The sequence below is a fragment of the Mesoplodon mirus genome (genome assembly GCF_964341445.2).
Source record: "Mesoplodon mirus genome assembly, chromosome: 9".
NCBI lineage: Eukaryota > Metazoa > Chordata > Mammalia > Artiodactyla > Ziphiidae > Mesoplodon > Mesoplodon mirus.
The window spans coordinates 15,355,665-15,366,095 of NC_138985.1; the positions used below are offsets into that span (position 1 = coordinate 15,355,665).

Sequence of the window (10,431 nt, forward strand, 5' to 3'; positions counted from 1 at the left end):
CATGGTGTCCACAGGTGGTCATAATTGAGGACATAGAATCAAAACTAAGAATCATCAGGCATCTGAGAAATGCTGGAAAAGGAGGCAACAAATTCATGAATCAAAGAATGTATACCCAATAACTTAGAGATAATACAAAAATATCCAAAGGAGCTGGAATACATATAGTTACTATTCACAAAGAGATAAATAAAATACACCCATGACACAAAAGTAAATAGCTATAAAATAAACATGTACACTTGTGGAAAAAGAAGTTAGAGATCATAGAAATGGCAACTTGTTTGAAATTAGTAAAAAAAGAAACTCATTATAGTCGGGTTAAATAACAAAATGAAACTAGCTAAAGAACAAAATAGTTCATATATGTGAAACGTGCATCTTTCCCCCCAGGAACAATTGCTCAGTATTTGCTCATTCAAGTTTCCCAGAGGCTTTATAGACTATAACTACCAAGAATAACAAGAGTTGGGCGGGTGGGCAGGGAGGAGGAGGGAGCCGTGTTGCATGCAACTCCAGGCGGGGCAGCCCCGGAGGCTGAGGGACACTGCAAGACCTTGGTGGGACAGGGATTTAACTGGGGCCAGGCGCAACGACCAGGTAGAGACGTCGCCGGAGCCATTTAGGCAACTGCGAAATGCGGTGCATGTATATTTTTTGGGTTGGCCAAAAAATTCGCTCAGGTTTTTCCATAACATGTTACGGAAATATATAATGCAAATAATGCAGTGGATTACCTTATGAAGACAAAAGACAATGGAAGCAGTGAGCCTGCTTCTGAGCAAGATGTTTCTGCTCACTCAGTTCAGTGCTGGAATCCCTTTGGCATTTGCTTTACTCGCAGGTCCCTTTCCAGGTTTGCCTGCAATGAGATTTCACTCTCTAAATTTAGAGGACATCCTTTCTGAGCTGCTGTGAATAAATCTGGAATGATAATTTAAATTTTCATATAATGGAGAATTAGCTGTACCTTGAATAAGGATTGCTGCACTGGATGACTTCAGAATATCACTCACAATGTCATCCAACAGGAACCAGAATCCCCATGGACTGAAGCAGATTGGCCTTGACCAGATCTGGGACGACCTCAGAGCTGGAATCCAGCAAGTGTATACCAGACAAAGTATGGTGAAATCCAGATACATGGAACTCTACACTCATGTTTATAACTACTGCATGAGTGTTCACCAGTCAAACCAAGCTCAAGAGGCTGGTGTCCCTCCTTCTAAATCAAAAAAGGGGGAGACGCTAGGGGGGAGTTCAGCTAGTTGGCTTGGAATTGTACAAACAGCTTAAAGAATTTTTGAAGAATTACTTGACAAATCTTCTTAAGGACGGAGAAGATTTGATAGATGAGAGTGTACTGAAGTTCTACCCTCAACAATGGGAAGATTACCGGTTTTCAAGTAAAGTGCTGAATGGGATTTGTGCCTACCTCAATAGATATTGGGTTCTCTGCAAATATTATGGAAGACGAAAAGGAACCTATGAAATCTATTCTCTTGCATTGGTGACTTGGAGAGATTGTCTTTTCAGGCCATTGAATAAACAGGTAACAAATGCTGTTTTAAAACTGATTGAAAAGGAAAGAAATGGTGAAACCATCAATACAAGACTGATGAGTGGAGTTGTACAATCTTACGTGGAACTGGGGCTGAATGAAGATGATGCCTTTGCGATGGGCCATAGGCTAAAGGTGTACAAAGAATCCTTTGAGTCTCAGTTTTTGGCTGACACAGAGAGATTTTACACCAGAGAGAGTACCAAATTCTTGCAGCAGAACCCAGTTACTGAATATATGAAAAAGGCAAAGACTCGCCTGCTGGAGGAGCAGTGGAGAGTCCAGTACCTTCATGAGGGCACCCAAGAAGAGCTAGCCAGGAAGTGCAGGCAGGTGCTCATTGAGAAACACTTGGAGGTCTTCCACAGGGAATTTCAGAATTTATTGGATGCCGACAAAAGTGAAGATTTGGGTCGCATGTATAATCTTGTATCTAGAATCCAGGATGGCCTGGGAGAATTGAAAAAACTCCTGGAGACACACATTCATAATCAGCGTATTGCAGCACTTGAAAAGTGTGGAGAAGCTGCTTTAAATGACCCCAAAATGTATATACAGACAGTGTTGGATGTTCATAAAAAATACAACGCCCTGGTGATGTTGGCATTCAACAACAATGCTGGCTTCGTGGCTGCGCTGGACAAGGCTTGCAGTCGCTTCATAAACAACAATGCAGTGACCAAAATGGCTCAGTCGTCCAGTAAATCTTCCAAGTTGCTGGCTGGATACTGTGACTCCTTGTTGAAGAAGAGGTCCAAGAACCCAGAAGAAGCAGAACTAGAAGACATGCTCAACCAAGTGATAGCGGTCTTCAAGTATATAGAGGACAAGGACGTGTATCAGAAGTTATACGCACAGATGCTGGCAAAAAGGCTTGTTCATCAGAACAGTGCCAGTGATAATGCCGAAGCAAGCATGATCTCTAAGTTAAAGCAGCTTGCGGTTTGGAGTATACCTCTAAACTTCAGCGGATGTTTCAAGACATTGGTGCAAGCAAATATTTGAATGAGCAGTTCAAAAAGCACCCGACAAATTCAGTGCCTCTGGGCTTGGATTTCAGTATTCGAGTTCTGAGCTCCGGATCATGGCCTTTTCAACAATCCGGTACGTTTGCCTTGCTGTCGGAGCTGGAACGGAGTTATCAGTGCTTCACAGCGTTTTACACCAGCCGTCATAGTGGCAGAAAATTGACGTGGTTATATCAACTGTCTGAAGGAGAATTAGTAACAAACTGCTTCAAAAACAGATACACCTTGCAGGCATCTACATTCCAGATGGCCATCCTGCTCCGGTACAACACAGAAGACGCTTACGCCGTGCAGCAGCTGATGGACAGCACCCAGATCAAAACGGACATTTTTGCACAAGTCCTACAGATTTTATTGAAGTTGAAGTTACTGGTCTTGGAAGACGAAAATACACATGTTGATGAGATGGAATTGAAGCAAGGTACCTTAATAAAATTATATCTTGGTTATAAAAACAAGAAATTAAGGGTTAACATCAATGTGCCAATGAAAATGGAACAGAAGCAAGAACAAGAAACCACACACAGAAACATCGAGGCAGATCGTAAACTACTGATCCAGGCGGCTCTCGTGAGAATTGTGAAAATGAGGAAGGTTCTAAAACACCAGCAGTTACTTGGAGAAGTACTGACTCAGCTCTCCTCCATATTCAAGCCTCGGGTCCCAGTAATTAAGAAATGCATTGACATTCTGATCGAGAAAGAATATTTGGAGCGAGTGGATGGTGAACAGGACACCTACAGTTACTTGGCGTAACCCTTTTGGGAGGGTCTGACAGCGGGCGCAGCCCCTCGTCCCGTGGAAAGGATGGAGACGAGTTCACCACGGCAGCCACGCCCCTCGCACCTCCTGCTCGGCCCCCAGGCTCCCACTGAGGGCTCGGGCGATCAGAACTGCTCAAGATCGCCACACTTCAAGTCTGTAAATACGGACACCGATGCCATTTAACCCAATTTAAGACCAGAGGGGATGGAACCTTCCATGCTGAGGGCTGCATGCTTCTGCATCCAAATCAACCCATTGGCCACGTGAATAACACCTGCCGGCTGGGCGGCCCCTCAGAGGCCAGGAACACCTAGAGAGCAGGTCTGAACGGACCCACGTGTAATCTGCTATGAAAAACCATTTGTATAGTATATTTCATTTTTTAATGTGTGAAAATAAAATTAAAGGAAAAAAAAATAACAAGAGTCGGCTCTAGAAAGTATCAAAGTGACGTTCAGAAGCATGGAGAATAAATCCAGAAGTTCAAATTTTTATTTCAATGTAATTCCAGAAAAAAGTAATAGAGAAAATAAAAGAAAGACAATATTTGAAGAAATAATGGGAAATAATACCCCAGAATTATGGAAATATATGATTCCACATATTACAAAAGTCCACTTAATGCAAAGCAATATCATAACAAATTTAAAAAGCAAGAAACAAATAAAACTTCACACCTGAACACATTGCAAAGCATCTTCCACATGTTAAGGATAAAGAAAAACTTCAAAAGACATCAGAGTGGAAAAAACAATGTAATAAAGTGTAAAAATCAATTTTCATGAGCTATTTTATCAGGTTCATTAGATACATGACATCAATAGAGCAATACTTCCAAATTACTGAGGGTAATTGCTGAGAGTTCTGCTTCTGCAATTGCTCACTAATGGTTTCAGACCAACCTTCCAACCAAGGAAAACTTAAAAACATAGACAAAAGTCAAAATGAAAAAGAAAGAAAAGTATCTGTTTGAAAATTGCAGTAAAGGGTTAATCAGCAGGCTTGGAGTGTTCAAAACTTTCACATTCCAGAGAAAGGATTGGCCCATAACTAGTTCCTGAGTGATAACTCTTTAGAATATCCTGTCTGTTAAGAGTGTATTTGATACATGAGGCCTTGGGGCATGCCAGATATAGTTCATGCTATAATGTGACTTATGGTGGGGAACTTGGACCTCACTGTATCAGTTTGACCTCTGGAGTTGCTGGAAACTGAGTAACCAAGGTCAGCCACTTGGGCAGTCAGCCATGCCTACCTGACTGACCCTTAATAGAAACCTTGACACCAAGGCTCATGTGAGATTTGCTGTTTGGCAATACTTCATACACCTTGTCACATATGTTGCTGGGAAATTAAATGCTGTTCAAGGACTCTAGGAAGGAGAACAGCTGGAAGTTTGTTCCTAATCTCTCCTTGACCCTGCCCTTTGCACCTTTTGCCTTGACTGAGTTTAATCTGTATCCTTTCGGTGTGACAAACTGTAACTATGAGTATAACAGCTTTTCTGAGTTCTCTGAATCTTTCTAGCAAATCATCAAACATGTAGGTGGTCTTGTGGACCCTCAACACAGAAGGCATCAGGGAGTTTCAAGGTAGTATAGACAAACAGAAAATTCTGAAGAAGATCAAGCGTAAGTGGGAATTTGATATATTTGGAGGTTGTATGACAAATTAGTGGTTGGAGTGACCAACTAATTAATATTGGCTCTGGTTCTCCACAGAAATATATTTAAATAGAATGTATATATGTTATTACTTACCTCAAACACAAACACAAACTCCAGATGGAGAACAGACCTAAATAAAAACAGAAACATGACTTTTTTTTTTTTTTTTTTTCTGGTATGCGGGCCTCTCACTGTTGTGGCTTCTCCTGTTGCGGAGCACAGGCTCTGGACGCGCAGGCCCAGTGGCCATGGCTCACGGGCCCAGCCGCTCCGCGGCATGTGGGACCCTCCTGGACCAGGGCACGAACCCGTGTCCCCTGCATCGGCAGGCAGACTCTCAACCACTGCGCCACAAGGGAAACCCTGAAACATGACTTTTTAATAAAGAAAACTATCTCTATGATACTGAGGTAGGGAAGCCTTTTAATTAAACATTTTTCCAAGGTAAAATTAGTCAAAAAAAAAGATTGCCAAATGTTGTGGCTATCTCAAAGTACTAATAATCATTTGACGAAAGACAGCATCAACAAAATTAAAGGTGGAGAAAAACTGGAAGAAATAGTTATGTATAAATATAAATAAAGTATTATAAATATATAAAATACATATTACAAAATAAAGGACTAGTATATAGCATAAGGAATACAAGTCAACAAGAAAGGTGCAAACAACTAAGTGGGACACTGGAAAAAGACAGTTTTTCAAAAAATGAAAAAATTGGCTTAAAAATATATTAAAAAGTATCCAAACACTAATAATTGAAAAAATGCGATTTGAAAGAACAGAAATGTATCATATTTCACTCATCAAATTAGGAAAAAATTAAAAGTGGTTTAAAGATCGCTTAAGTTTTGGGAAACATAAACTCTCAGAGTTCTGATGTTTACATTGGGGTGGCCAGTTTTCAGGGCAATTTGAGACTGTCTTTTAAAATATGAAAGGTACATGCTCTATAACTTAGTAGTTCTGTTTCTAGGTACCTCCTTTAGCGATCTACTCATGCATGTCAAAGTAAACACTTAAAGGTTGCTCTTATTGTAACTCGTTTATTGGCCTTCAAGGACATCTACTGTTTTTTCTCCCTTGTCACTATTCACTCCTAACTCTTCACTGTTGTTTTCTCTTTCCTGACCCTGTAAGGTTGGAGTAGCCCCAGGCTCAGCCCCTGCTGCTACTCTCTTCTTCCGCTACATTCACCTTCTTAATTATCACAGATGGCTCACGGCTTTAAACAGCATCTATAGGCTGATAACTCCAAGATACCTATCTCCAGATCCATCACTCTCCTAAACTAGACTCATATACCCAGTGTCCTCATCACTCACTGCTGTATCATTAGACAAAAATCTTCTGTGCTTCCTCAAATTCCCTTGGCCACCTCTTTATTTACAGAGATGCTTTCTTCCTTGTGGGCTACACTGCTGCTGCCTTTGCCAGTGCCCTTGCCAAGTTTCCTCAACTGGCTGGAGGTCAAGGTGAAGTCCTAGACCCTCACGCCTCTCATGTCCCACAAACCAATCCCCGCCCACTTGCAAACCTCAATGAAAAAAAAGGGGTGTGGGATGTGTCTTCCTTATTGACCACCAAGGAGCCGAACAATAACATCCAGTAAAGCAGGGCATTGTATCCTCTTGACTAATGGGAATGGAGAGATGGGAGGAAACTGAGGAGGTAAATTCTGTCTCCTCTCTCTTCTAAACTATTCTGAGGTGTAGTTTCCTGGGGCTAATAAATTCAGACTGGGAGGAGGTGAGAGAAATCACTGCCCTTAAAAAGTGAAAGGCGCCTGTGAGTGAGTCAAAGCTGACCTGTAGTCAGTCACACATTTGTGGCTCCTTCTATCTCCTGCCCACACTCATCACTTCCTCCTCCAAATTCCTAAACTGAGTCTAGAGTTCTTCTTCTCATGTATCCTCACGGCACCTAGCATCTTGTTGAACACACATTAAAAACTCTCTAAAATAAATGTCTTTTTAAAGAGAAAGACAATGAGGATGGGAGATGGAATATGTGAAAGAGAAAGGAGGAAAGAAAAGAAGAAAAAAATAATTCAGACCAACACATCTGCTATTCTCTCTCTACACAGTGGTGAAGAGCTATCATTTTGCTTTTTCTCTAAGTAACAAAATCCCAAGAATGTATGCAGTTAAGAGAAAAATCTATGTTCTTCTGGCAAAGGATCTCAAACCTATATTAAAATTTAGACTTATCAAAGTAAAGGCAATTAGCTTCTTGGCAGGTATGGAAACATTAATTGTGCATCTTAAGTATCCTTCTAACCTCTCTTTCCTCCTGTTTGGAATTTGCCCAATTTATAACTGACAGGTTACGTTTCATAAATATTGCTATCTTTGAGCCACTTTTCTGTACAAGGACTTACATTTGTCCCCAAGAGTTTTTAGTATCTGGTCTATAGTCTTATTCCAGGATTTATGATCTACTCTTTAACCATACCTTAACAATACTCTAACATTACTGCCAAAGAATCTTATGTTTTACAACTGCCCTAAACAATATCCATTTTGGTCAGAGAGTTTTAACTCTCTTCTTTTTATGTCTACAGACTCAGGGTAATGCTGCTTTCTCTGCACAGAATGTTTTTTTTTTTTCCTTCCTACCTCTAAATATGTTACCATTATAAAAACTTTCCCTTCTCAGTGACTATAGGCCCTTTCAGTCATGGGATAAATAAAGAAAATGAAGAGATAAGTCTGGCTTCCAGAATTCGATAATTTAATTGATCACATGATGACTGTCACCATCAACAGATGTTGCAACGCTGTTGGTACTATGACCCAGCTATAGCTTAAACACACCCTTATAAGGCATAAAGACAACTTTTTTTATTGCCATCACAGGTGAGACCTCTGTATTTGCCTCTATAATATCTCATCTGTTACAAACGAGTCAGCACTAGTCATTCAAAACATTTATCCATAGATAGTTTTTATATGCCAGGTGATCTTAATACACTGACAATTCATTGGTGATCATTCCTGCCGTTTTAGAACTTCTGTATTAATGAAAAGAATTAATACATAAATGAGATAGTTTCAAGGTTATAAATGCTATCAAAAAACAGAATGATCTGACAGTAAATTGGACAAACGAGAGACAACTATAGATTGAGTCATCAGGGCAGATTTTCTGAAATTGTGCAGTGTGAGCTGAGGCCTGATAAAAAGACACAGCATTTCAGGAGCCCAGGAAAGAGGATTCCAGATAGTGGGACCAACAAGAACAAAACTCCTGAGGTTGAAAAGATATTGGTATATCTGGTTAGTAAGAGGGTACTGTGTGGTTGCAGCATAGTGAGGAAGGGAGAAAATGGCACAAGCTCGAAGGAGGCAGGGACCAAGCATCCAGACCTTGTAGACCAAAGTATGGAATTTGCATTTTATTGAAAGTAAAATGAGAAGCCACTAGAGGATTTTAACACAGGGTTGACATCCAATTTTCATGTCAAGATTACTCTGTTCCCTCCATGGAGAAAGGGGAAGGCAGCATATCAGTTCTCCCATTGCTCCTATTTCAGAGGTAGGTTCTGGAAAAACATTATGAGTTTTGGAATAAAGTGGCTTTTAATATCTGCTAATGATCATCAAGAAGTTTCTAGGTAGACCCTTGTTCTGTTGACATCTTAGCACCAAAAGTGTTGGCTGCAGAGTATCCCACATTCAACATCCATAATCAAATGACTACCAAACATTCCAAAGGTATATATGCAAAGAGACAGACCAGAGGGAAAAATCTTCTAGGATAAGAGGAAGTTCCATTACAACTGGGTAGACCAGTTTATTAGACAAGGAAATAATAAGGCTGAAACAATGTCTAAATTACAAATGCATTAACCAGGGCAATTTTGTCTTTATATGAAGAACACAGCATAGCTCCTCCAAGTCTGATTTATTCCCTTTCAACTACTTTCAGCAACTAGGCATAATTCATTTTATTGGGCTTCGCTTTATTGGGCAGTTTTTGCAGATAATATGCTGTTAAGAAATTGAAGGTTTGTGGCAACCCTGTATCAAGCAAGTCTATCCGCACCATTTTTCCAAAAGCACTTGCTCACTTTGTGTGTCTGTGTCACATCTTGGTAGTTCTTAGAATATTTCAAACTTTTTCACTATTATTATATTTGTTATGGTGATCTGTGATTAGTGATCTTTGATGTTATTGTTGCAAAAAGATTGGGCTTCCCTGATGGGGCAGTGGTTAAGAATCCGCCTGCCAATACAGGGCACATGAGTTCAAGCCGTGGTCCGGGAAGAGCCCACATGCCGCGGAGCAACTAAGCCTGCGAGCCACAACTACTGAGACTGCATGTCACAACTACTGAAGCCCGCACACCTAGAGCCTGTGCTCCGCAACAAGAGAAGCCACCACAATGAAAAATCCGCGTACCGCAACAAAGAGCAGCCCCCGCTCGCCACAACTAGAGAAACCCTGCACGCAGCAATGAAGACCCAATGCAGCCAAAAATTAATTAATTAATTTTTAAAAAGATTATGACTGGCTGCAGGCTCAGATAATGATCAGCCCTTTTTAGCAATGAAGTATTTTTTAATTAGGGTATGTACCTTGTTTTATAGACATAATGCTATTGCACACTTAATAGGCTACACTATAGTGTAAACATAACTTTTAAATGCATTGGGAAACAAAAAAATTCGTGTGACTCACTGTACTGCAATATTTGCTTTATTGTGGTGGTCTGGAACCGAATCTACAGTATCTCCGAGGCATGCCTGTATATATAGATCCCCTTTGTTCTTCAAGATTAAAGTCAGGTCTCACTTCCTATATGAAGGTTTCTCTTGTGTTTACAAAGATTATCATAGAGTGCAGTATTGTATTATTAAAATGTGTATAATTATTTTTATCTCATCACTAAATTAGAATTTCATTTAGAATAAGGTCTAAAAGATTAATAGGTAACCGAGGTGGAATTTGGTAAATATTTGATTGATCCATTTGATATGAGCTAGCTGGACATACAATCTGAAACAAATTTGACTCACATTTAACAAAATATAAAAATATTCCAGTTTTATGTCACTTACGTGCTGAATGTGTACTCCTGCTGAAAACTACAGCTATTGCAGTAGCCCGGGAAGCAAAATTTGGACAATTTATTTCTGGACAATATCTGTCCTTAGAAGGTACTGCTAACAAAAGCAGATAGTGTTCAATAACAGAAGTGAGCCAGGTTGCATTCAATCTGTTCAAACCTGTTCAGAAAATTACATAATCCTAGTAGGTAATAAGTGGGAAATACTGACTGGCTATATTTGGCAAGATATTGAGCACAAGGAAGGAGAAAGTTCTGATCAGAAAAATATATCAGAGATATGTGAGTCCAAAAGCGAATGGGGACAGAGAGGTAAATTAGGAAGACATCAACTGTTAT

At 40.1% G+C, this 10,431-nt stretch overlaps 1 protein-coding gene across 1 annotated transcript; it reads left to right on the forward strand.

Moving 5' to 3' along the window:
• Positions 1-1,017: 1,017 nt before the first annotated feature.
• Positions 1,018-3,345, forward strand: LOC309810531 (cullin-1-like; the record flags this gene model as incomplete). The annotated part of the gene is given in 3 exon segments (XM_082632604.1): positions 1,018-1,260; positions 1,262-2,495; positions 2,498-3,345. Coding segments are annotated over 3 exon segments (2,325 nt in total).
• Positions 3,346-10,431: the final 7,086 nt, after the last annotated feature.